Source organism: Dermacentor silvarum, chromosome 3 (genome assembly GCF_013339745.2).
Source record: "Dermacentor silvarum isolate Dsil-2018 chromosome 3, BIME_Dsil_1.4, whole genome shotgun sequence".
NCBI lineage: Eukaryota > Metazoa > Arthropoda > Arachnida > Ixodida > Ixodidae > Dermacentor > Dermacentor silvarum.
In genome coordinates this window covers 54,050,874-54,075,353 of record NC_051156.1, presented here as the reverse complement: position 1 = coordinate 54,075,353, position 24,480 = coordinate 54,050,874, and the positions used below count along the sequence as shown (strand labels likewise).

General features: G+C 48.0%; 1 protein-coding gene and 25 non-coding genes across 26 annotated transcripts; all 26 read right to left on the bottom strand.

Annotated features, from left to right (window-relative positions):
• Positions 1 to 4,502: 4,502 nt before the first annotated feature.
• Positions 4,503 to 4,575, bottom strand: Trnar-ucg (transfer RNA arginine (anticodon UCG)). Its single transcript has one exon. It is a non-coding gene; the product is annotated as a tRNA-Arg (tRNA).
• A 71-nt stretch (positions 4,576 to 4,646) lies between these two features.
• Trnar-ucg (transfer RNA arginine (anticodon UCG)) lies at positions 4,647 to 4,719 on the bottom strand. Its single transcript has one exon. It is a non-coding gene; the product is annotated as a tRNA-Arg (tRNA).
• A 71-nt stretch (positions 4,720 to 4,790) lies between these two features.
• On the bottom strand, positions 4,791 to 4,863 carry Trnar-ucg (transfer RNA arginine (anticodon UCG)). Its single transcript has one exon. It is a non-coding gene; the product is annotated as a tRNA-Arg (tRNA).
• Positions 4,864 to 4,934: 71 nt separating this feature from the next.
• Positions 4,935 to 5,007, bottom strand: Trnar-ucg (transfer RNA arginine (anticodon UCG)). The gene has a single exon. It is a non-coding gene; the product is annotated as a tRNA-Arg (tRNA).
• A 71-nt stretch (positions 5,008 to 5,078) lies between these two features.
• On the bottom strand, positions 5,079 to 5,151 carry Trnar-ucg (transfer RNA arginine (anticodon UCG)). Its single transcript has one exon. It is a non-coding gene; the product is annotated as a tRNA-Arg (tRNA).
• A 360-nt stretch (positions 5,152 to 5,511) lies between these two features.
• On the bottom strand, positions 5,512 to 5,584 carry Trnar-ucg (transfer RNA arginine (anticodon UCG)). The gene has a single exon. It is a non-coding gene; the product is annotated as a tRNA-Arg (tRNA).
• A 215-nt stretch (positions 5,585 to 5,799) lies between these two features.
• Positions 5,800 to 5,872, bottom strand: Trnar-ucg (transfer RNA arginine (anticodon UCG)). The gene has a single exon. It is a non-coding gene; the product is annotated as a tRNA-Arg (tRNA).
• A 936-nt stretch (positions 5,873 to 6,808) lies between these two features.
• On the bottom strand, positions 6,809 to 6,881 carry Trnar-ucg (transfer RNA arginine (anticodon UCG)). The gene has a single exon. It is a non-coding gene; the product is annotated as a tRNA-Arg (tRNA).
• Positions 6,882 to 6,952: 71 nt separating this feature from the next.
• Positions 6,953 to 7,025, bottom strand: Trnar-ucg (transfer RNA arginine (anticodon UCG)). Its single transcript has one exon. It is a non-coding gene; the product is annotated as a tRNA-Arg (tRNA).
• A 71-nt stretch (positions 7,026 to 7,096) lies between these two features.
• Trnar-ucg (transfer RNA arginine (anticodon UCG)) lies at positions 7,097 to 7,169 on the bottom strand. The gene has a single exon. It is a non-coding gene; the product is annotated as a tRNA-Arg (tRNA).
• Positions 7,170 to 7,382: 213 nt separating this feature from the next.
• Trnar-ucg (transfer RNA arginine (anticodon UCG)) lies at positions 7,383 to 7,455 on the bottom strand. The gene has a single exon. It is a non-coding gene; the product is annotated as a tRNA-Arg (tRNA).
• Positions 7,456 to 12,442: 4,987 nt separating this feature from the next.
• Positions 12,443 to 12,515, bottom strand: Trnar-ucg (transfer RNA arginine (anticodon UCG)). The gene has a single exon. It is a non-coding gene; the product is annotated as a tRNA-Arg (tRNA).
• A 5,526-nt stretch (positions 12,516 to 18,041) lies between these two features.
• On the bottom strand, positions 18,042 to 18,114 carry Trnar-ucg (transfer RNA arginine (anticodon UCG)). Its single transcript has one exon. It is a non-coding gene; the product is annotated as a tRNA-Arg (tRNA).
• A 71-nt stretch (positions 18,115 to 18,185) lies between these two features.
• Positions 18,186 to 18,258, bottom strand: Trnar-ucg (transfer RNA arginine (anticodon UCG)). Its single transcript has one exon. It is a non-coding gene; the product is annotated as a tRNA-Arg (tRNA).
• Positions 18,259 to 18,329: 71 nt separating this feature from the next.
• Positions 18,330 to 18,402, bottom strand: Trnar-ucg (transfer RNA arginine (anticodon UCG)). Its single transcript has one exon. It is a non-coding gene; the product is annotated as a tRNA-Arg (tRNA).
• Positions 18,403 to 18,473: 71 nt separating this feature from the next.
• On the bottom strand, positions 18,474 to 18,546 carry Trnar-ucg (transfer RNA arginine (anticodon UCG)). The gene has a single exon. It is a non-coding gene; the product is annotated as a tRNA-Arg (tRNA).
• A 71-nt stretch (positions 18,547 to 18,617) lies between these two features.
• Trnar-ucg (transfer RNA arginine (anticodon UCG)) lies at positions 18,618 to 18,690 on the bottom strand. Its single transcript has one exon. It is a non-coding gene; the product is annotated as a tRNA-Arg (tRNA).
• Positions 18,691 to 18,761: 71 nt separating this feature from the next.
• Positions 18,762 to 18,834, bottom strand: Trnar-ucg (transfer RNA arginine (anticodon UCG)). Its single transcript has one exon. It is a non-coding gene; the product is annotated as a tRNA-Arg (tRNA).
• Positions 18,835 to 18,905: 71 nt separating this feature from the next.
• On the bottom strand, positions 18,906 to 18,978 carry Trnar-ucg (transfer RNA arginine (anticodon UCG)). The gene has a single exon. It is a non-coding gene; the product is annotated as a tRNA-Arg (tRNA).
• Positions 18,979 to 19,049: 71 nt separating this feature from the next.
• Trnar-ucg (transfer RNA arginine (anticodon UCG)) lies at positions 19,050 to 19,122 on the bottom strand. The gene has a single exon. It is a non-coding gene; the product is annotated as a tRNA-Arg (tRNA).
• Positions 19,123 to 19,171: 49 nt separating this feature from the next.
• On the bottom strand, positions 19,172 to 20,778 carry LOC119443818 (uncharacterized). Its single transcript, XM_037708472.2, has one exon. It carries the CDS (start codon positions 20,586 to 20,588, stop codon positions 19,365 to 19,367), a length of 1,224 nt encoding a protein of 407 aa, XP_037564400.1. The 5' UTR covers positions 20,589 to 20,778; the 3' UTR covers positions 19,172 to 19,364.
• On the bottom strand, positions 19,194 to 19,266 carry Trnar-ucg (transfer RNA arginine (anticodon UCG)). Its single transcript has one exon. It is a non-coding gene; the product is annotated as a tRNA-Arg (tRNA).
• Positions 20,779 to 22,599: 1,821 nt separating the features above from the next.
• On the bottom strand, positions 22,600 to 22,672 carry Trnar-ucg (transfer RNA arginine (anticodon UCG)). Its single transcript has one exon. It is a non-coding gene; the product is annotated as a tRNA-Arg (tRNA).
• A 71-nt stretch (positions 22,673 to 22,743) lies between these two features.
• Trnar-ucg (transfer RNA arginine (anticodon UCG)) lies at positions 22,744 to 22,816 on the bottom strand. Its single transcript has one exon. It is a non-coding gene; the product is annotated as a tRNA-Arg (tRNA).
• Positions 22,817 to 22,887: 71 nt separating this feature from the next.
• Trnar-ucg (transfer RNA arginine (anticodon UCG)) lies at positions 22,888 to 22,960 on the bottom strand. The gene has a single exon. It is a non-coding gene; the product is annotated as a tRNA-Arg (tRNA).
• Positions 22,961 to 23,031: 71 nt separating this feature from the next.
• Trnar-ucg (transfer RNA arginine (anticodon UCG)) lies at positions 23,032 to 23,104 on the bottom strand. The gene has a single exon. It is a non-coding gene; the product is annotated as a tRNA-Arg (tRNA).
• Between the last annotated feature and the right edge of the window lie 1,376 nt (positions 23,105 to 24,480).

Below are 24,480 nucleotides of genomic sequence, written 5' to 3'. Positions count from 1 at the left end.
TAAAAAGCTCCCACAACTCTATCACGTCATCATGCCTTGCCAATAACTGTCCGAACTTTTCCTTTACGCACTCAACGAACGATTCATTATGTAGCAGCTTGTCATTAAATAGCCACATCTTCCAATTAAAGCGTGAAGCCTCTTTGCGCGTCCCAAATGTGACTAACACCAAACAATGGTCACTGAATGACACATGTTTAACGATATAACTGTGGCATGCTGGTACTAACTGCAATGAAACATATATCCTATCCAGTCTCGCGTGGCTAGCACGCTGATAGTGTGTAAAAACTGGCCGGGTACCACTAGACAACACGTGTTCCATATCTTCTAAATTATGCTCTTGTACCATTGCGATCAAGCGCGAGGCACTCTTTTCCTTAACTGGAACATTTTTGACACGATCAGCCACTGAGCAAACACAATTAAAATCTCCAAGCATAATTATTTGCATCTCGCACATCAAGTACTGCTTCAGCCGTTCAAAAAACACGTCTCGTTCATTTTCGGCATTAGGGGGATATACGCAGATTATTCGCCAACCAGAATCTGACATTGAAAAACCGGCTATAACAAATCTACCACTCTGGCACACAAACACATTCTCAACAACTATTCCTAAACTGTTTCTAATGAAAATAGCACATCCACCTGATGTGCCGAATGCGTGGGCAACACAAACATCGTACCTAGCTCGGAAAGGCAGCACCATGCGGTCAGTTTGTTCCTCGCTATCTATTTTTGTTTCTTGCACTACAACTACGTCTAAGTCGTTCTCCAAGAAAAGGCGACTCAGCTGGTACTGCTTCTTTCTAGCATTTAAACCTCGGACATTGATAGTCGCAATGCGTAGTGATGTGCTCGAATTTATCGCCATAAGTTAAAATATGTACAGCGGTGAGCACTGTTAGGGTGAACACGCGAGCGCGTGGCCGACGGCACTATCAGCGCCGCGTAACAGCCATCGTTGGAAACATTGCACATGCGCAGCATGTGCTTTGCGAAACACTCTTTCCACCGCGCGCATCACGTCATCGATACGCTTGTTCGTCGTCTGCTAGCCGCATTTATTGTTCGCTGAGCTGATACCTTCTGCATTTCAAGGTCCATCTGGATTGAAGATTGGAGCGTGAAGGAAAAAAGTGAGTGTAAGAGGGATAATTATTAAACTTTTTATTTAAGAAAATTGCACTTTTGCAATTCAAGTTAAACAAGACCATGAGAACAAATATAAAAACATGAGCAAATCTAATAGCGAGTCATGTGACCACTTACAGCAACGACTGCCGCTATTCTGGACGGTAACGAGTCGTAAAGTGATCGAACATATTCCCGATCGGCTTTCAGCCTTTCCCACTCGTTGCTGACTTGCGCCCACAACTGGTCCGAAGTCGCGGAATAAAGGGGCTTCCTTGCCAAGGAAGCTTTCAGACGGCCCCACACGTTTTCTATCACATTCAGGTCCGCTCCTTTCGGAGGCCATTCCAGTAGCTGCATGTGCTGCTCCGCCTGGAACTCCTTGACTGCCCGCGCCGTGTGTATCGGTGACCGGTCCAGTTGGAACAGGTAATCACCATCTGGGAATAAACTGCTCGCATATGGCAACAGCACATTGTTCAAAATGTTGCAGTATTGTTCCGACGATAAGTGTCCACGTATACGTTGCAGGGGCCCTAAACCATATCTTGAAACAGCACCCCACACGTTCACACTCGATCTCCCACTGGCAGAAACACCTTGCACCTTGTCCGGGTCGTTCCTGCGTGGCATTGTGACGTTAACTAAAACAATTGCTTTTCAAAGCAGGAAGTTTGCCTCACCGTGTGCCTGGTAGTCTCCAAACACGCAATCTTTGGTCTTGTCGTGTCGAAAACGTCGACTCATCCGAAAAGATGACGCGACCCCACTCTTCTGATGTCCATGCTTCGTGCAGCTCAGCGAACTGCCGTCGTGCGTCCTTGTTTGCCGCCGTTAGTAGTGGCTTCTGCGCTGCGACGCGACTGCGAAGGCCCGCAGTACGCAGGCCACGTCGAACAGTGGTGTCCGAAACGTCCAAATCCAAGTCCTCGCGTATTGCTGGGGCTGGCAAGAAAGGGTTACGAACAGCAGCTGCAACTATGAGGGCGTCTTCATCGTCTGTGGTAGCTTTAGGGCGGGGCGCGCGGGGTGCATCCTGAATGCGACCTTCATACTTGTATAGGCTTGAATTATCCTGTTCACAGTCTTCAGGGGCCTATTAACTAAAGCGCCAATATACCGCTGGGAATAACCTTTCAGGGAAAGATCGACAATCGAGCGCCGTTCATCATCGGGAACCCTAGCCATAATACGATCTGGCGACAGAATGAACGGCTGCGAAAGATGTTTGGTTGTTTTATATACGGCGTTGCATGCACAACAACTTTGAAGGGAACGAATAGACACGCCCCCATAGATATACAAGTTTTTTTGTCTTGTTCTGTTCAAGCACAGATGTTTAAAGAAATCTTAAAATGCAGGATGCATGGGCTTAGAAAACAAAAATGCGGCCAGCAGACGACGAACAAGTGCATTCATGACGTCATGCGCGCGGTGGAACAATTATTTCGCGGAAGGCGTGATGCGCATGCGCAATGTTTCCAGTGATGACCGTAACGGGGCGCTGACAGTGCCGTCGGCCACGCGCTCGCGTGTTCACCCTAACAGTGCTCACCGCTGTACGCCATGGTGCATACCTTTCGAGCAAAGGCACAACAAAACATCCGCGGCTCATTAGCGACAAGCCAACCTGTTCCCGACGTCTGCGCTCCTCGAGCTTCGGCTTGGGTCGCGTTGCCGAAGGCTCCACTCACTACCCTTTTTTGATCGTTCATGAGCATCGTCATAGTCCCAAAGAAGCCGCTGGGCGCCAGAGCTCGCGGCTACGTTGGCGGTTTCAGCACCGCTTTTCTGTCTGGTGGAACGTTGGGCTTTGGCTTCAATAATGAACGCCGAGTCACCACCGTTTTCGTTGGCGGTTCCCCAGCGCCAGCGACGTCTTGTCCGTCCGAGTCGTCTGTTGCAGCTTCGCGTCCGCGTTTGCTGACTGCGTCTCTGCTGTCTTCCTCCGTGACGTCCATGCTACTCGTGAACTGACTAGCTGGCTCTGTTGAAGGTTCGCCCTCTTCAGTGCCTACACTGATTTTTGCAGGCACGTCCCTTATGTCGGTCTCTTCTACAGTGCACCGGTCTCCTTGCTTTCCATTATCTTGTGGATACAAGGGCGTGTCTATGGGTCGTATCTCCTTTTGGTTCACTTGTCGCGACGTTCCTGCAGCTTCTTCCGCGTCAGCTTCGTCCATGACGAGCTCTGTGACGTCCGTTTTTCCCATTGGGCTTGTTACATTTGCGTATGTCTTCACACACGAGCTCTCGTCGTGGAGAAAACGGCGGCACCGTGCGCAGCGAGGGACACGGCAGTCTCGCCGTATATGCCCCGCGGTGTGACACCGCAAACACACTGGTGCTCTTCCCGGAGCAATTAGCAGCGCCAATTCCCCACCGACACGAAGCTGGTGTGGGAGGTCATCGACCTTGACGCCTGCATGAAGCTTGATGCTCACCGTCCGCGTGGTCGTGGTTTTCTCCTGGATGCCATACACTCGCCACTTTTCTTTCGCGACGTCCGTTACAGTCCCGAACATTGCAAGTGCGGCGCGTACATCTTCATCGGGAACGTTGAACAACAGCCAATGCAACTTCAGGCGCAGGTCTTGATTCGTCGGGTCTACCACTATACAGCGGCGACCTTTCACTTTCATTTCACCTATAGCCAGGGCTTTCTTGACGCCTTCAGCGTTCTTGAAGGTGACGGCCCACACATGGCTCATCTGATACGCCCCTAAGGCTATCACCTCAGGGAGCAGTGCCAGATGGTCCAACGTATCCCGGAATTCTTCAACTCGATAAGGCCTTCCACGCACGTCAGCATGTAAAAATATGGTATTCAAAACTGTACGACCTGTGGGCAAAGTCGGTAGGATGACCTCGTAATCCTCATGTTCAGCTGGAGTATTCCTGTTACCGCGGCTGTTCATAGCCGCAAACACCGCCCCATCGGAGCACATGATAACCACGTCCGTAGGCTTCCGCGGCCGGAAGTGGAATCCATTAGGCCACGCGGACATGTAGGACATTTTGCGCCACCTTCGTTAAATGCGTGTTCGGCAAGCAGTGAATAAAAATTTTCAAACCAAGGTCCGCGACAGTACTCGAGCCTGCAGTCTTCTGATCCGAAGTCAGACGCCTTATCCATTAGGCCACGCGGATATGTAGGGCATATTGCGCCACCTTCGTTAAATGCGTGTTCGGCAAGCAGTAAATAAAGTTTTTCAAACCAAGGTCCGCGACAGTACTCGAGCCTGCAGTCTTCTGATCCGAAGTCAGACGCCTTATCCATTAGGCCACGCGGACATGTAGGGCATTTTGCGCCACCTTCGTTAAATGCGTGTTCGGCAAGCAGTAAATAAAAATTTTCAAACCAACGTCCGCGACAGTACTCGAACCTGCAGTCTTCTGATCCGAAGTCAGACGCCTTATCCATTAGGCCACGCGGACACATAGGACATTTTGCGCCACCTTCGTTAAATGCGTGTTCGGCAAGCAGTAAATAAAAATTTTCAAACCAACGTCCGCGACAGGACTCGAGCCTGCAGTCTTCTGATCCGAAGTCAGACGCCTTATCCATTAGGCCACGCGGACACATAGGACATTTTGCGCCACCTTCGTTAAATGCGTGTTCGGCAAGCCGTAAATAAAAATTTTCAAGCCAACGTCCGCGACAGGACTCGAGCCTGCAGTCTTCTGATCCGAAGTCAGACGCCTTATCCATTAGGCCACGGGGACACATAGGACATTTTGCGCCACCTTCGTTAAATGCGTGTTCGGCAAGCAGTAAATAAAAATTTTCAAACCAACGTCCGCGACAGGACTCGAGCCTGCAGTCTTCTGATCCGAAGTCAGACGCCTTATCCATTAGGCCACGCGGACACACAGGACATTTCGCGCCACCTTCGTCAAATGCGTGTTCGGCAAGCAGTAAATAAAAATTTTCAAACCAACGTCCGCGACAGGACTCGAACCTGCAGTCTTCTGATCCGAAGTCAGACGCCTTATCCATTAGGCCACGCGGACATGTAGGGCATTTTACGCCACCTCCGTTAAATGCGTGTTCGGAAAGCAGTAAATAAAAATTTTCAAACCAAGGTCCGCGACAGTACTCGAGCCTGCAGTCTTCTGATCCGAAGTCAGACGCCTTATCCATTAGGCCACGCGGACATGTAGGGCATTTTGCGCCACCTTCGTTAAATGCGTGTTCGGCAAGCAGTAAATAAAAATTTTTCACACCAACGTCCGCGACAGGACTCGAGCCTGCAGTCTTCTGATCTGAAGTCAGACGCCTTATCCATTAGGCCACGCGGACATGTAGGGCATTTTGCGCCACCTTCGTTAAATGCGTGTTCGGCAAGTAGTAAATAAAAATTTTCAAACCAACGTCCGCGACAGGACTCGAGCCTGCAGTCTTCTGATCCGAAGTCAGACGCCTTATCCATTAGGCCACGCGGACACATAGGACATTTTGCGCCACCTTCGTTAAATGCGTGTTCGGGAAGCCGTAAATAAAAATTTTCAAACCAACGTCCGCGACAGTACTGGAACCTGCAGTCTTCTGATCCGAAGTCAGACGCCTTATTCATTAGGCCACGCGGACACATAGGACATTTTGCGCCACCTTCGTTAAATGCGTGTTCGGCAAGCAGTAAATAAAAATTTTCAAACCAACGTCCGCGACAGGACTCGAACCTGCAGTCTTCTGATCCGAAGTCAGACGCCTTATCCATTAGGCCACGCGGACATGTAGGGCATTTTGCGCCACCTCCGTTAAATGCGTGTTCGGAAAGCAGTAAATAAAAATTTTCAAACCAAGGTCCGCGACAGTACTCGAGCCTGCAGTCTTCTGATCCGAAGTCAGACGCCTTATCCATTAGGCCACGCGGACATGTAGGGCATTTTGCGCCACCTTCGTTAAATGCGTGTTCGGCAAGCAGTAAATAAAAATTTTTCACACCAACGTCCGCGACAGGACTCGAGCCTGCAGTCTTCTGATCTGAAGTCAGACGCCTTATCCATTAGGCCACGCGGACATGTAGGGCATTTTGCGCCACCTTCGTTAAATGCGTGTTCGGCAAGCAGTAAATAAAAATTTTCAAACCAACGTCCGCGACAGGACTCGAGCCTGCAGTCTTCTGATCTGAAGTCAGACGCCTTATCCATTAGGCCACGCGGACATGTAGGGCATTTTGCGCCACCTTCGTTAAATGCGTGTTCGGCAAGCAGTAAATAAAAAATTTCAAACCAACGTCCGCGACAGGACTCGAGCCTGCAGTCTTCTGATCTGAAGTCAGACGCCTTATCCATTAGGCCACGCGGACATGTAGGGCATTTTGCGCCACCTTCGTTAAATGCGTGTTCGGCAAGCAGTAAATAAAAATTTTCACACCAAGGTCCGCGACAGTACTCGAGCCTGCAGTCTTCTGATCCGAAGTCAGACGCCTTATCCATTAGGCCACGCGGACATGTAGGGCATATTGCGCCACCTTCGTTAAATGCGTGTTCGGCAAGCAGTAAATAAAAATTTTCAAACCAAGGTCCGCGACAGTACTCGAGCCTGCAGTCTTCTGATCCGAAGTCAGACGCCTTATCCATTAGGCCACGCGGACATGTAGGGCATTTTCCGCCACCTTCGTTAAATGCGTGTTCGGCAAGCAGTAAATAAAAATTCTCAAACCAACGTCCGCGACAGTACTCGAACCTGCAGTCTTCTGATCCGAAGTCAGACGCCTTATCCATTAGGCCACGCGGACACATAGGACATTTTGCGCCACCTTCGTTAAATGCGTGTTCGGCAAGCAGTAAATTAAACTTTTCAAACCAACGTCCGCGACAGGACTCGAACCTGCAGTCTTCTGATCCGAAGTCAGACGCCTTATCCATTAGGCCACGCGGACACATAGGACATTTTGCGCCACCTTCGTTAAATGCGTGTTCGGCAAGCCGTAAATAAAAATTTTCAAGCCAACGTCCGCGACAGGACTCGAGCCTGCAGTCTTCTGATCCGAAGTCAGACGCCTTATCCATTAGGCCACGGGGACACAGGACATTTTGCGCCACCTTCGTTAAATGCGTGTTCGGCAAGCAGTAAATAAAAATTTTCAAACCAACGTCCGCGACAGGACTCGAGCCTGCAGTCTTCTGATCCGAAGTCAGACGCGTTATCCATTAGGCCACGCGGACATGTAGGTCATTTTGCGCCACCTTCGTTAAATGCGTGTTCGGCAAGCAGTAAATAAAACTTTTCAAACCAACGTCCGCGACAGGACTCGAACCTGCAGTCTTCTGATCCGAAGTCAGACGCCTTATCCATTAGGCCACGCGGACATTTTTTTTTATTTATTGCCGGTCTTCGACATAAGACAGTACATACAAATTACCACACACTCCAATAACACAAATGCACGCTGTTGTACAGAAAAAAAAAAGAAAAAAAAGTAAGTCGTCCGTCCGTATAGGACCGACGTTGTCACGTTAAAATTCCTTCATGGCTGCCAGAGGAACCAGCCTTGACAGCCAATCCGGTACATACACTTTCATTTTCTGTTCTTCAATAAAGCGAGATACACATTCTTTGAAATAAATCCTCGCGGGCCTCGCGTCGGGGTCACAGTGGTACCCTGCCATACGAGCCTCCCATAAACAGTGGAGTGCAATCAGCATAATAAAGTCATAAGGAACCCCGTCATCGTCCTTAATTGACAGATACCTGATCCCATGGGGGTCCACTGGCAATTCTTTCTTTAGTGTTCGCTGTAACACGTCCCAGAAGTAAACCCCCTCCCAACAATGCAAAAAAACATGGTCTATGGTTTCGGGCTGCTTGCAGATCAAGCAGTGCGATCCCCATGGTACAGCACAACCCCGTTCTTTCAAAAAAGTCTTCACGGGAAGCGTTCCGGTATGAAGGTTAAAGAAAAATGTTTTTACCCCGGGTGACACCTCCATGCGTTTGACCCGTTTAAGCACATCCTGTCCTGGCCCTCCACTGTATATGGCTCTATATAATGGTACTGGGAAAAGTACATCAGCAAGGTCTCTATACAGTGTTTTCCTTTTCACTTCACAAAGATAATCATTTGAAAAGCGCACAGTGAGGAAGCGTACACTTTCGACCACTTCCTTGAGATACCCACGAAGTGTTCCGGTCATGCTTTCTGTACTGACAACATGTTCCGGCAATGCGTCGCTCAACCTGAGCTGGCAAACAGTGCGCAGAAAAGGGTCTCGCGTATCGCCAAAAAACAAAAATCTGTTTACCAGCTGTCTAACAAAGAGATGAATTAAGCCCACACCCCCGTCCTTCACTCTTCAGAACAAGTTTGTTCGGCTGCACCTTTCCCATGTCGAACCCCAGATGAAAACCGCAAACACTCTGTGCAGCCTTTGCACGTTTGCCCGGGAACAATGGAGCACTTGCATGACATAATACAACTTAGAGATAAAGAAAATATTGCAAACTGTCGCTCTTGCAAAAATAGACAGGTTAGTTCCTTGCCATCTGTCTACTTTATCTTTCATTTCTTTGGTTTGACTCCTTCAGTATTCCTCGCTGCTGTTGTAGCTGTCGAGGGGAACACCTAGATACCGTGCAGGAGTTTTCATCCAGTTCACGTTCGCGAAGTGGTCCGGAGCAGACGGCCACTCCCCGTGCCATAGTCCAAGGGATTTGCCCCAATTTACTCTGCTGCCCGTGACGTCACAGAAGTGCTTCACTACAGTTATTGCTTCGGTTATACTTGGTTTGTCTGTGCAACACACTGCGATGTCGTTTGCATACGCGTGTACTTTAACTTCGGCCGCTGCCAGACTAAAACCACGTATTCTGACATTTTCAGTGATTGCCAGACACATTGCTTCAATATATATAGCGAACAGAAGCGGACTGAGGGGGCAGCCTTGGCGCACTGAACGCATGATGTTAATGGGGGCCCCCAGTGACTTATTAACAATTAACCGCGTTGTGCAGTTCTGATACGCCAAGGCCACTTCCTTAGTGATGATGGAACCAACATTAACATGATCTAAGATTGCAAACAAAATAGCATGCGCGACACAGTCAAACGCTTTCTCGAGGTCGAGCTGAAGAACTGCAACGCCGCTATAGGTGACGTCACAGCACTCCACAACACACCGCATCCTATGGATGTTCGCAAAAATAGATCGCCCCTTGATGCCGCAAGTTTGGTGGTCAGCGACTATTCCCTTGATGACACCTTGGAGTCTGGTGGCTATAACCTTCATAAATATTTTATAATCGATGTTTGTTAATGATATGGGCCTGTAGGATGTGACGAGCTTTAGTTTATCTATTTGATCGGTCTTAGGTATTAGTATAGTGTGCGCTTTTCCAAAGGAAGGTGGCAAGGATTTCTGCTCATATGCGTCATTACATACCGCAGCTAGCAAAGGAGCCAGTTCGCTTTTAAACGCCTTATACCACCCAGCGCTGAGACCATCAGGTCCGGGTGACTTGACCAGGTTCAAATCGTCGATTGCTTTCTCGACTTCCCTCTGGGTTATTCTGCCTTCTAGTCCTTCTTTGGTGTCATCATCCAATCGCGGCATACGATGGAGAAAAGCAGCTTTAAACCCATCTAAATTGGCAGCCTGGAATGCAAAGAGCGACTGGTAGTACTCAGTGAAATCGCGGCCTATGCTTTCGTTGTCTTCAACAACACTGCCGTTCATTAAAATCTTATCAACATTGTTGCGTCGTCCGTGCGCCTTTTCTAGTCCAAGCGCCCTTTTTGTGGGCGTCTCCCCTGCCGCTAGTGCATCGGCACGTGCTCGCACAATGGCACCTTGATAACGCTCTTTATCAAACTGTTCAAGCTTTTGCTTGATGTTTCGCACGTCGTCTTTGTACGCCCCAGGCTGTCTGCACTCAAGCGTAATAAGCTGTCTGAGTAGTGTTCTAAAACCCTTTTCTTTCACTTCCCTCTCATATTTTAGGCAGCTCGATCGGTCCAAGGCTTTCATTTTAACGTTTTGTTTAAAGCATTCCCACTTTTCCTCTATTGTGTCCGATGTTGCTTCGTGTATTTTATTAACCATATCGCGTACTGCGGCAAGAAATGGCTCATCGATTAGTAGCAGTGCATTCATTTTCCAGAGGTCCCAATTGAAAGCATGTCTCCTTTTCTCTATGCCGACTTCACATTTAACCAGACAGTGGTCCGAGAACGACACAGGTACAACGCAATAGCCATGGCATTTTGGGATTGCTCCAACGAAATGTACATGCGATCCAATCGCGCATGGTTACTACCCTGAAAACTCGTAAACGTCACTTCATGACCAGCTTCGAGACACTCAAAGACATCGTCAAGTTCATTTTCGCTTATTATATTGGACAACACATCACTACTTTTGTCACGCATACCGGCATTGTTGACTCTGTCTTTAGCGCTCAGCACACAATTGAAGTCTCTTAACAGGATTACGCGCTTATCACACCGGACATACTGTTCAAGGTTCGAAAAGAATAAGACACGCTCATCCACAGAGTTCGGTGCGTATACGCATTTGATGCGAAACTCGACATCACTCGTGAAAACATCACAAAAAGCAATCCTTCCAGACTCACAAGAAAATACTCTTTGAATCTGTATTCCTGGCAGCTTCTTTACAAAAAGAAGGCAGCCCCCGGACGTGCCAATCTCATGACTGACCACCGCAAAATACCTAGTCGTGAATCGTCGCACCATGCTCCCGGTCTCCTCCTCCCCGTCTACCTTAGTTTCCTGGACGGCTAGTACGTCTATGTCATGGTCAGTGACTAACCGTAGGAGCTGACTTTGCCTACGACTAGCCGCCAACCCTCTCACGTTTAATGTGGCAATACTAAGGGACGGAAACAGAGCCATATTGAACTAGAGAAAAAGTAGGCCCGGAACATGGTGCTTACCGTTCACGACTAGCCCTCGGCTAGTCGCCTCCGGAACCCTCCGGCTTCCCGGCGGCGTTAGTGGCCGGTGCTTTGTCACCAGGTGTTCTCTCAGGAGGAACGTTCGGTTTTGGCTTGAAGCCCATCCGCCTTCTCAGCGGCGTCTTGGTCGGCGGTCCCTCACTGGTCTTGGTTGCACTCTCGTCCCTGTCCTTGGTCTCCTCGTGGGAGCGCTTGACTGGGGCACCAAGGGTCGTTGTCCGGTCGCCGTCGATGACGGCCTTGTCCTGCTGCATTGCTGTTTCGTCGTCATAGGCCGCGTCTTCACCAACGCCTCCGGTCGCCTGGACCTCTGCAGTCGGGAGCTGTTCCGGCAAACTCGGCTTCTCAGCAGCCTCGGCCAACTTGCCGTCTGCACCCTCGTTCGGCGTACCATTGCTTGTCGGTGACGGCACCAGGTCTCCAGCTCCTTTGGCAGCGTCCTCCGCCTCCACAACGTCCATGACGTGCTCTGCCGCAACGTCATTCGCAGCTGGGCCTGTCACGGCGGCGTAGGATTTCACACAGTCAGCGTCGACGTGGCCGAATCGTCTGCACCGTGAACAGTGGGGGACTTTGCACTCCCGGCGGACGTGTCCCGTGCCTTGGCAGCGCAAGCACTGCATGGGGCGACCAGGAACAACCACCAGGGCCAACTCACCGCCGACGCGGACCTGGTGAGGGAGGTCCTCCACCTTGACGCCACTTTTCAGCTTCAGCAGCACGGTCCTTGTGGTTGGCGTCTTTTCTCCCATGCCTTGGACACGCCACCTCTCCCGGCTCACTTCCTCGACCTTGCCGAAAGCTGCGAACGCCGTGCGGACGTCCTCGTCGGCGACGCCGTACAGCAGCCAGTGAAGCCGAAGCTTCACCTGCTGGTCCTGCGGGTCAACGATGACGCAGCGTCGTCCCTTTACTTGTAGTTCCTTGAGGGCCAACAGTCGTCTTGTGGCGGTCGCATCCTTGAGGGTCACCGCCCAGACGTGGTTAATCTGGTACGCCCCTATGCATAGCACCTCAGGCAGCAAACCCGTCGGCAGCAGGGCGTCCCTGAAATCTTCGACCTTGTAAGGTCTCGCTCGCACATCACCGTGCAAAAACACAGTATTAATCGCCAATCGTCCTTGGGGCAGTTAGGATAGGATAGGAATAAACTTTATTGGGGCAGTTGAGGCAGAATAAACGGATATTCGATATCTTCATCGTTGCGCCTGTTTCCGCGGCCAAAAGTGACCGCTGTCGCGGCCCCTGAAGAGGCCATGATTCGACGATCCGTCAGGCTCGGTGGCCGGAAGCAGAATGAGGCCAAGCGGACACGTAGGGCATTTTGCGCCACCTTCGTTAAATGCGTGTTCGGCAAGCAGTAAATAAAAATTTTCAAACCAACGTCCGCGACAGGACTCGAACCTGCAGTCTTCTGATCCGAAGTCAGACGCCTTATCCATTAGGCCACGCCGACACATAGGACATTTTGCGCCACCTTCGTTAAATGCGTGTTCGGCAAGCAGTAAATAAAAATTTTCAAACCAACGTCCGCGACAAATTTTGATCGTAGTCAGACCTTTCGGCCACGCGCGCCATAGAACATTGGATCGTACAGCCGGGAATCGGCCGAGTAAATAAACTTTGCGAACACGCCGCATGACTCAACCCATCTATGATCCGACGACGCGTTATCCGTTGGCCACGCCTGACTAAGCAAAGCTGTGGACCCAATACGTTAGCCTGTTCGCCACGGAGTAATTAAAATAACGTACCGCGAGCAGCTGCCAATTGCGACCTGCATCTTCTGATCCGTATCAGCGCCTTATCGATTGCGCAGCGACACATAAACAATTATGCTCACCTTGGATTACATGCGTGTCGGCACGCATTAAAAAAATTGATGCCGTCGGCCGGAAATCGAACCGGGTCTTCTGCTTCGAAGACAGGACCCTTATCCACGCCACGCTTTTTTTTCTTTATTACCGACTTGGCAAATACACAAAAACAACATGTCAAATAAATACGAGATTAAAATGACCAGTCGTTAAAAGACTGTAGCGTCATGTTAAAATGGCTTCAACGAAGCCAAACTGTCCAACACTTGAAGCCATTCCGGTGGGTCACTTTGCATTTTCAACACTTCCCGTGTGTAAACAACATTTTCAACAAAATAGTGTCTGGCTGACCTCGCATGTACATCAGCATTGTGTACAGCCATTCGAGTTCTCCATACGCTTTGCATACACAATAACATTAACATGTCCGCCGGCACACCGTCAGGTTCTGCGCATGGCAAGAACCTTATTCCAAAAGCACTAATCGGGAGCTCCTTTTTTAAAGTTCGCTGCAGAATGTCCCAAAGAAAGCGGGCATCGTGGCAGTCAAGAAAAATATGTTCAATTGTTTCTTCCTTATTGCATATAAGGCAATTGACGGACCATGGGACAAACAAACCCTTGCTCCTTAGCCATGGCTTAACCGGCAGTGTGTCAGTGTGGAGCTTGAAAAAGAAGGATTTTGTGTTACCTCTTACAGGCATATTCCTTACTCTTTTAAGAACATCACGTTCAGGCCCTAAGTTGTACATAGAACGATACACTGGCATAGGTACAAAAACGTCAACAAGATCCTTATATAATTTTTTTCGTGACACTTCAAACAAGTACTCCCTAGAAAATCTCGCATTTAGAAGACGAATCGCCGTGATAACTTCACGCACATAGCCTTTTAGTGTCATCGGTTTGACTGCGTGCGACGATACAACAAAATCGGGCAAAGCGTCACGTAATCTCACTTGGATCACCGTGCGCAGAAACCCATCAGTTTGGTCTCGAAAGAAAACAAATCTCGACACAAGTTGCTTGAAAAACAAATGAGTTAAACTGAGTCCGCCGTTGCGCAAAGAGTGAAACAAATTAAATCTGCTCATGCGTTCCCATACTGAACCCCAAATAAATTCCGCAAACACTCTGTGTATTTTTGAACTGAAGATCGGCTCATGCATAGCACCTGCAAGACGTAAAACACTTTAGCTACTAAAAACATATTACACACTTTGGCTCTTGCAAACATCGAAAAGTTGTGGCCTCCCCATTTGTTAGTTTGTTCTTTCATTCTGTCCCTCTCATTCGTCCAGTATTCTACTGGCTCTCGATAGTTGCCGAGTGGAACCCCAAGATAAGTGCCAGGTAACACACTCCACTGCATTCTGCAAAACAATTCTGGCGTATCTTGCCAGTTTCCATGCCAAAAACCTAGACACTTTGGCCAACTTATGGCACTACCAGAAACACTACAAAAAGATTGGGCTTCCTTCACTACTTCTGCAATGCTTTGCTTATCGCGACAGAACACTGCTATGTCGTCAGTGTAGGCTAACACTTTTATTTCTCTGCCAAAAAACGTGTATCCGCGAATACTATGGCTATGAAGTATCTTTAGACAGAAAGGTTCTAAATAAAGAGCGAAAAGCAAGGCAGAGATCGGACACCCTTGTTTTATGCTAGACAGTACTGGAATTCGTCTGCTGAGTCTGTTGTTGATAATTAGGTTTGTTATACAACCATTATAAACCATTTTCACCCCGTCCAAAATGACTGTTCCGACATTCACGTATTCAAGAAGCAGAAACAGGACTTCGTGCGACACCCTGTCAAAAGCTTTGGCTAAATCCAGTTGTAGCATGGCTACACGATCTTCCATCAAATCGCAGCATTCAAGTATGCTTCTTGCTGTGTGTATATTTGTAAAAATAGTCCTACCTCTAATACCGCATGTCTGATGTGTACCTACTAGGGATTTCACTACACTCTGAAGGCGTTGGGCGAGCACCTTCATGAATACTTTATAATCAATGTTGGCTAGACTTATTGGCCGGTAGGCCTCTACTGATTGAAGCTTTATGGGGTCAGTAACTTTAGGTATAAGTACCACATGTGTCTGTCGGAAGGAAGGACGCGTCCATTTTTGTTCATAACACTTCGTTATGACGCGATACAGAGCCTGTGCTACTTCAACCTTGAAAATTTTATATATCGCTGCCCCAAGACCATCTGGTCCAGGCGATTTTCTTGCACTAAGGTCATCGATAGCCTCTTCAATTTCTGCTACAGAAATAGGTCGTTCAAGGGCTTCCTTAAGTTCACCATCAATTCTCGGCATCAGAGGCAAATAATCACTTTTAAACGCCGAGATATCGCTTGCTCTCTTGCTTAGCAGCGTACTATAGTGGTCCACAAAAGCACGTTCTATCATTTCCTTGTCGTATGTAAGCTGACCTTGATAAACTATTTCTTTTATCTCCTTGCTCAACGCGTGTCTCCTCTCGTCACTGAGCGCTCGCTTGGTGGGCGTTTCACCCAAAAATACTCGTTCCGCGCGTGCTCTCAAAACGGCGCCGCGATATCTTTCCTCGTCGACGACTTCAAGTTTCGCTTTAAGTTCTTTGATATCGTTTATAAATGTGCCAGCCGCGCCTCTTTCCATGTTCAACAGGTATGCTAACATGCACTGTATTTGCCGTTCCTCTTGCTTTTGTTTGTGCCGCAACACGCATGCTGTCTCTAAAGCAATTATTTTCGCATCGCATTTAAACAGTTCCCAAGCTTCTACAACATTTTCCGCATCTTCAAGGAGAACATTTTCTAATTTCTCTTTTATTCTTTGTAGAAACAGTTCATCCTGCAAAAGATTGTCATTAAGTTTCCATAAGTGCCAATTAAATTTTTTCTCTTTGCTTTTTGTACCTATCGTAACCATTACCAAGCAATGGTCACTAAAACTGATGCATTCGACACTGTAGCTAGAAAGGAACGGAACTAAATGAAAAGGCACATAAATGCGGTCTAACCTCGAATGGCAGTCTCCTTGAAAATGCGTATATTGCACATCACTGTCAGAACCAAGAACACTTCCAACATCCTCCAGATCAACTTCACACAAAATTTCATGCAAAACAGTTGCGCTTTTATCTTGACTGAGCAGCTTTTTCGATCTATCTATCGGCCGGCACACACAATTAAAGTCGCCAAACACTAGAACGTGCCTGTCACACACCAAGAAAGATCTCAGGTAAACAAAAAATTCTTCACGTTCACGAGCATTATTAGGAGCATATACACACACCGCCCACCAAAGCATTCCAGAAAAAGAAAAATCACAAATAAGCATACGCCCTCCCTCACATGAAGTTACTTGCTGCTCTGTAATCCCAATACTGTTTCTAATAAAAAGAAGGCAGCCACCAGAAGTACCATTCGCGTGGCAAACGCATACGTTGTACTTCGTTCTGAAAATTTCAACCATTCGATTCGTTTTTTCCTCAGATTCAATTTTTGTTTCTTGGACTGCCATCAAATCAACGTCTTTTTCTAGTAGCATGCGGCTAATCTGACATTGTCTTCGCCTCTGTGACAGCCCTCTAACGTTTAATGTCGCCAAACGAAGCGGAGTGGTGATGTTAATATCGTCTGCCATTGCGTTAGCTACAATTAATGTGTGCCCCTACTCACAATTTTCGAGGAAATATTGCGGCTCTCACACAGATGCTTGGGGAACATATCCCTCTCCTTGAAGGCGACGTCTGCCAAACCACTTCCTCACAGAATCATTCCCGATCAACGATCGGGTGCTGAAAGTTCTTTCCGGGGCACTACCTCCGCTAAGGCGGAGGCGGCGCATGTGACGGCCGTCTGTCTGGCGGCACGTTGGGCTTGACCTTCAGCGTCGACCGTCGGACTGTCGGTGTTTTCAGTGTCGGTCCTTCGGTATCCACACCGTCGGTGTCTCGGCTGTGGTCATCAACCTCGTCACGCAACCGTTTTCCGGCGCCTTTAGCGTCGGAAGTCAGGTCCATGTCGTCGCTGACGCTGACTGGCTCGTCAGCCACTTTGGTCGGAGGTGGCGTGATTTCTGAAGGCGCGCCCGTCGCCTCAGCACCAGCTTGCGTCACTTGAACCTTCGCCGGAGGAGGCGCCGAATCCGGCACATTGCCTTCATCTATCCCCTTCAGGTTCACCTTTGCGGTCTTCGTAACCAGTGGTGCAGACGAAGCTGCCGCCCCTTCAGCTGCTCCTTTGGCGGCCTCTTCGGCGTCCTCCTGATCCATGAGAAGCTCAGACGAGTCCCCGCTCCTGCCTGGGCCAGCAACGTTGGCATACGTTCTCACGCACTGGGTCTCGTCGTGGCCAAAGCGACGACACAGCCCACAACGTGGAACCCGGCATTCTCGTCGAATGTGTCCAGTGCCACGGCACCGGAGGCAGAGGGGTGCTCTGCCCGGGACAATAACGAGAGCCATGTCTTCCGCAACACGAAGTTGGTGTGGTAGGTCGTCTGCTGTCATTCCGGGCTTGAGTTTCAGGACCACCGACCGTGTCGTGGTTCCTTTGTCGTTGCAGCCCTGGACCCTCCACTTCTCCCTCGTCACTTCAGTTACTCTTCCAAACGGTGCCAAGGCTGTTCTGACGTCTTCGTCAGGAACACCATGCAGCAGCCAGAAGAGCTTGAGCCTGACACCCTGGTTGCACGGGTCAATGACCACGCAACGGTGTTCCTTGACAAGGAATCCTTCTGCGTCCAATATCTTCTTTTTGGCGGCCTCGTTCGCAAAAGTTACGGCCCACACATGATTCATCTGATAAGCCCCGAGGGCCACCACTTCCGGCAGCAGCATGAGTCGCGAAAGCGCATCCCTGAAATGCTCAACACGGTAAGGCCGAGCTTTCACTTCGCCGTGAATAAAAACGGTGTTCAAAACACTTGCACCTGAAGGAAGTTGTGGTAGAACCATCTGGTAGTCCGGGGAAGGTTTTTCCGTTGACCGGGAACCGCGGCCGAGAGCCGCTGTAACCGCTACTGAGGAGCAAGACATTCCGCGACCGTTCGCTGTGATGGCCGGAAGTGGAATCCATCCATTAGGCCACGCGGACGCATACGACATTTTGCGCCACCTTCGTTAAATGCGTGTTCGGCAAGCAGTAAATAAAAATTTTCAAACCAACGTCCGCGACAGGACTCGAACCTGCAGTCTTCTGATCCGAAGTCAGACGCCTTATCAATTAGGCCACGCGGACACATAGGACATTCTGCGCCACCTTCGTTAAATGCGTGTTCGGCAAGCAGTAAATAAAAATTTTCAAACCAACGTCCGCGACAGGACTCTAACCTGCAGTCTTCTGATCCGAAGTGAGACGCCTTATCCATTAGGCCACGCGGACATGTAGGGCATTTTGCGCCACCTTCGTTAAATGCGTGTTCGGCAAGCAGTAAATAAAAATTTTCAAACCAACGTCCGCGACAGGACTCGAACCTGCAGTCTTCTGATCCGAAGTCAGACGCCTTATCTATTAGGCCACGCGGACATGTAGGGAATTTTGCGCCACCTTCGTTAAATGTGTGTTCGGCAAGCAGTAAATAAAAATTTTCAAACCAACGTCCGCGACAGGACTCGAACCTTTAGTCTTCTGATCCGAAGTCAGACGCCTTATCAATTAGGCCACGCGGACACATAGGACATTTTGCGCCACCTTCGTTAAATGCGTGTTCGGCAAGCAGTAAATAAAAATTTTCAAACCAACGTCCGCGACAGGACTCGAACCTGCAGTCTTCTGATCCGAAGTCAGACGCCTTATCCATTAGGCCACGCGGACACATACGACATTTTGCGCCACCTTCGTTAAATGCGTGTTCGGCAAGCAGTAAATAAAAATTTTCAAACCAACGTCCGCGACAGGACTCGAACCTGCAGTCTTCTGATCCGAAGTCAGACGCCTTATCCATTAGGCCACGCGGACACATACGACATTTTGCGCCACCTTCGTTAATTGCGTGTTCGGCAAGCAGTAAATAAAAATTTTCAAACCAACGTCCGCGGCAGGACTCGAACCTGCAGTCTTCTGATCCGAATTCAGACGCCTTATCCATTAGGCCACGCGGACACATAGGACATTCTGCGCCACCTTCGTTAAATGCGTGTTCGGCAAGCAGTAAATAAAAATTTTCAAACCAACGTCCGCGACAGGACTCGAACCTGCAGTCTTCTGATCCGAAGTCAGACGCCTTATCCATTAGGCTACGCGGACATGTAGGGCATTTTGCGCCACCTTCGTTAAATGCGTGTTCGGCAAGCAGTAAATAAAAATTTTCAAACCAACGTCCGCGACAGGACTCGAACCTGCAGTCTTCTGATCCGAAGTCAGACGCCTTATCCATTAGGCCACGCGGATTTTTTTTTTTTCTTTATTGCCTTTTGCAAGATACAGTCAGAATTTCGACACTTCACAATTGGTAAAAGTGCCCACCAGTCTTTGGTGTGCACGAGATTTTAAAACCGCCTAAGGTTCACAAGCTCGTTTAACACACTAATCCATTCTGGCTTTTCGTTTTGCGCATCGAACACTTCTTTTATGTAACAGACACTTTCAATAAAATATTCACGAGTACTTCGAACATTTATGTCAGCGTGTCTAACAGCCATTCGGGTGCGCCACAGGCTGTGCAACCCTAATAGCATAAACATGTCGTATGGCACTCCTCCTTCATTTTCCGTCGGGAGAAAACGGATGCCATAGGGTGTTATGGGCAAGTCTTTCTTTATAGTTCGCTGCATGACGTCCCAGTGGAAAACGGCGTCCCAGCAGTCTATGAATACGTGTTCAATTGTCTCTTCCTTGTGGCATAGTAAACAATCCACAGACCAGGGGATAAAAATACCTCTTTCCTGAAGCCACGGTTTTACAGGTAGTGTATTGGAATGCAGCTGAAAAAAGAAAGACTTTGCCGATGGCCTGACAGGCATACGTTTTACCCTTTTTAGGACGTTTCTTTCACTACCCACACTGAACATCGATCTATACAGCGGCACTGGCAATACCACGTCAATTAGATCTTTATAGAGACGTTTTTTGGGAACGTGGCTGAGGTACTCCATTGAGAAGCGCACCTTCAGAAACCGGAATGCCCATATCACTTCTTTCAAATATCCACTCATAGGGCCACTGTTAACACTGCTAGATACAATGAATTCAGGAAGGGCCGTACCTAGTCTCAGTTGCATCACTCCAACCAGGAAAGGGTCTTTTTGGTCTCTTAAAAAGGCAAAACGACACACTATCTGCTTCAAGAACAGATGCGCCAGTCCAAGCCCCCCTGTTTTGACAGATCGAAATAGGTTTGTTCGACTCGTTCGCTCCCAATTGGATCCCCATACGTACACTGCCAGCACCCGATGCAAACGTTGCACGTGAACTCTAGTCATACACAATGCTTGCAATACATAGCACACTTTGGCAACGGCAAACAGGTTGCAGACCGTCGCGCGGGCAAACATCGAAAGACAACGACCACCCCATTTAACTGCTTTTTCTTGCACCTTCATTGTTTCATTTTCCCAGAATTGCCCCGCCTCTTTATAGTGCTCAAGCGGCACCCCGAGATACTTTGTCGGCGCAACGGTCCACTTAACATTCAAAAAGATGGGTGGGGTGCTTTGCCATGTTCCATGCCACACCCCTAAACACTTATCAAAGTTTATCACGCTACCAGTCATTTTACAAAAAGATAAAGCGTCCTTTACCGCGGTCGCGACACTTTCTTTATCGCTACAAAACAAAGCAATATCATCCGCGTATGTAAGCAGCTTTACTTCCGTTGACTGTAAACGAAAACCTACAATACTGTTGTTATAAAGAATCTTTCTGCAGAATGGCTCGAGGTACAACGCAAATAGTAGAGGACTTAAAGGGCATCCCTGGCGCACACTTGAGCGTACGTGAAAGCTCTCGCCTGCTTCCTTATTTATTATAAGGTTAGCGGTACAATTAGCATAGCACATCTTTACTCCATCAAAGAGCACCGAGCCAACATTTACATACTGAAGAACTGAAAAAAGAACGTTATGTGATACACGATCAAACGCCTTTTGCAGATCAAGTTGAAGCAATGCTACATGTTCACCCCACGCATCACAGCATTCCAGAATGGTTCTAGCAATGTGAATATTTCTGTAGATTGATCTTCCTTTGATTCCGCACGTCTGATGCGGTCCTACAATTCGTGTTATAACTCGCTGTAACCTCTTTGCCAAGATCTTAGTAAAGATTTTATAATCAACGTTAGTCAGCGCTATTGGGCGGTAAGACCCAACTGACAGCAATTTTTCTGAGTCTTCCGTCTTGGGAATGAGTACTATATGCGACCGCCCAAATGACGGGGGTGCATATTTTCGCCTATACGCCTCACTAAATACCAAAAATAAAATGAGGCTCACATCTTTTCTGAAGGCCTTATAGAAAGCCGCTCCCAACCCATCAGGTCCAGGAGACTTCCCCCGAGCTAAATCCTCAATGGCATCTTCAACTTCTTTTTGGCTGATCGGTTCTTCCAGATATTCACGGTCTACGTCATCTAGTTTTGCCATGTTGGCCAGGAACTCGCGTTCGAATTCTTCCGGGACATCGTTACTTCTTCGAAATAGTTCGCTATAGTGCTCGAGGAACGCTCTGTGTATTTTAGCTTGTTCGTCGGTGACTTCATTCTTATAACTTATTTTCCGAATTACGTTTTGCCTTGCGTGAGCCTTTTCGTCTGCAAAGGCTCGCTTCGTGGGCGTTTCGCCGAGCCATAGCTTGTCCGCCCTTGCTCGGATCACCGCTCCTCTGTACTTATCTTCGTCGATAAGCTCCAGTTGACTCTTAAGTTCATTGATCTGCTTTGCGAACGTACCAGGTTTATCGGCCTCTACTCGGTACATAAAGTCCAGTTCTTGCTGTATTTCTTTCTCCTTTTTTCTTTCTTCGTACTTCATCACACTAGCTTTTTCTATTGCACAAATCTTTATTTCTTCTTTAAAAAGCTCCCACAACTCTATCACGTCATCATGCCTTGCCAATAGCTGTCCGAACTTTTCCTTTACGCACTCAACGAACGATTCATTATGTAGCAGCTTGTCATTAAATAGCCACATCTTCCAATTAAAGCGTGAAGCCTCTTTGCGCGTCCCAAATGTGACTAACACCAAACAATGGTCACTGAATGACACATGTTTAACGATATAACTGTGGCATGCTGGTACTAACTGCAATGAAACATATATCCTATCCAGTCTCGCGTGGCTAGCCCGCTGATAGTGTGTAAAAACTGGCCGGGTACCATTAGACAACACCTGTCCTATATCTTCTAAATTATGCTCTTGTACCATTGCGATCAAGCGCGAGGCACTCTTTTCCTTAACTGGAACATTTTTGACACGATCAGCCACTGAGCAAACACAATTAAAATCTCCAAGCATAATTATTTGTCTCTCGCACATCAAGTACTGCTTCAGCCGTTCAAAAAACACGTCTCGTTCGTTTTCGGCATTAGGGGCATATACGCAGATTATTCGCCAACCAGAATCTGACATTGAAAAATCGGCTATAACAAATCTACCACTCTGGCACACGAACACATTCTCAACAACTATTCCTAAAACCATTAGGCCACGCGGACATGTACGGCATTTTGCGCCACCTTCGTTAAATGCGTGTTCGGCAAGCAGTAAATAAAAATTTTCAAACCAACGTCCGCGACAGGACTCTAACCTGCAGTCTTCTGATCCGAAGTCAGACGCCTTATCCATTAGGCCACGCGGACATGTAGGGCATTTTGCGCCACCTTCGTTAAATGCGTGTTCGGCAAGCAGTAAATAAAAATTTTCAAACCAACGTCCGCGACAGGACTCGAACCTGCAGTCTTCTGATCCGAATTCAGACGCCTTATCCATTAGGCCACGCGGACACATAGGACATTCTGCGCCACCTTCGTTAAATGCGTGTTCGGCAAGCAGTAAATAAAAATTTTCAAACCAACGTCCGCGACAGGACTCGAACCTGCAGTCTTCTGATCCGAAGTCAGACGCCCTATCCATTAGGCCACGCGGACATGTAGGGCATTTTGCGCCACCTTCGTTAAATGCGTGTTCGGCAAGCAGTAAATAAAAATTTTCAAACCAACGTCCGCGACAGGACTCGAACCTGCAGTCTTCTGATCCGAAGTCAGACGCCTTATCCATTAGGCCACGCGGATTTTTTTTTTTCTTTATTACCGGTTTGCCACTTACAAACACACAACTCATACAGACAAGGATACAATTATAATAAAATACGCGTGAGCCTTTTCATGGCTGGAATGGGAGGTTAAAATGGCCTCAGAGAAGCCAGCTTATCAAGAACAGGTAACCATTCCGGTGGGTCTCTCTGGATTTTGAGAACATCTCGTACGTACACACAGTGTTCAATGAAGTTTTGCACTGCCGATCGTGCGTTTATATCCGCATTCCTGACCGCCATTCTCGTTTTCCATACACTGTGCAAGCACAACAGCATTAGCATGTCACATGGCACGTCCTCTGTATCTGCGCATGGCAAAAATCTGATACCAAAGGGTGATACTGGCCACTCCTTCTTGACTGTCCGCTGAAGAATGTCCCACAGGAAAACAGCATCGTGACAGTCCAGAAAGATGTGCTCTATCGTTTCGGTCTTCTGGCATATCAAACAGTGCAATCCCCATGGAACAAAGATACCTTTACTTTCCAGCCACGGTTTTACAGGGAGCGTGCCTGTGTGCAGTTGAAAAAAAAAGGTTTTTGATGACGCTCTAACTGGCATTTTCCGAACTCGTTTTAAAACGTCACGTTCTTGTCCTAGTTGATAGATGGAGCGGTACAACGGTATTGGCAAAAATACATCGAGTAGATCTTTGTATAATCGTTTACGCGCAACTGTGCCCAGGTATTCTAAGGAAAATCGCGACTTCAGTACTTGATAAGCTGAGACAATTTCGCGCCAAAAGCTGCTCAGTGTTCCCCGTGTCTCTGCGTTTGACGACACAATATATTCCGGAATATGATTACACATTTTAGCGTGTATAACAGCACTCAAGAAAATATCCCTTTGGTCTCGCAAAAAGAAAAACCTTGAAACAATTTGTTTCAAAAACAAATGACACAGTCCAAGTCCTCCGTTTCGCATGGAAAGGAACAAGTTTGACCGACTGGTGCGTTCCCATGTAGAATTCCATATATAGGTGGCAAACACTCTGTGTAATTTCTGGACACAAATTCTACTCATACTGAACACTTGAAGTACATAAAACACTTTTGCAACAAAAAATACATTACAGACGGTTGCGCGTGAAAACATAGAAAAGTTATGCCCTCCCCATTTTTCAGACTGGTCCTTCAGCCTGTCTGTCTCTCCTGCCCAGTATTCTGTGGTATTTCTATAATGCTGAAGAGGCACTCCCAAGTAACTAACAGGAATATTTGTCCATCGCATATTTGCATACGTCTCCGGCGTTTCCCCCCAATTTCCATGCCAAATGCCAAGAGACTTATCCCAGCTAATGGCACTTCCGGTAGCGCTGCAGAATGCTGTAGCTTCCTTACAGCTTCTTTAACA

What these genes read in the sequence shown, in the direction of transcription:
- LOC119443818 (XM_037708472.2), bottom strand. Translation starts at nt 20,588, where the DNA reads ATGACTGGTAGCGTGATAAACTTTGATAAGTGTTTAGGGGTGTGGCAT.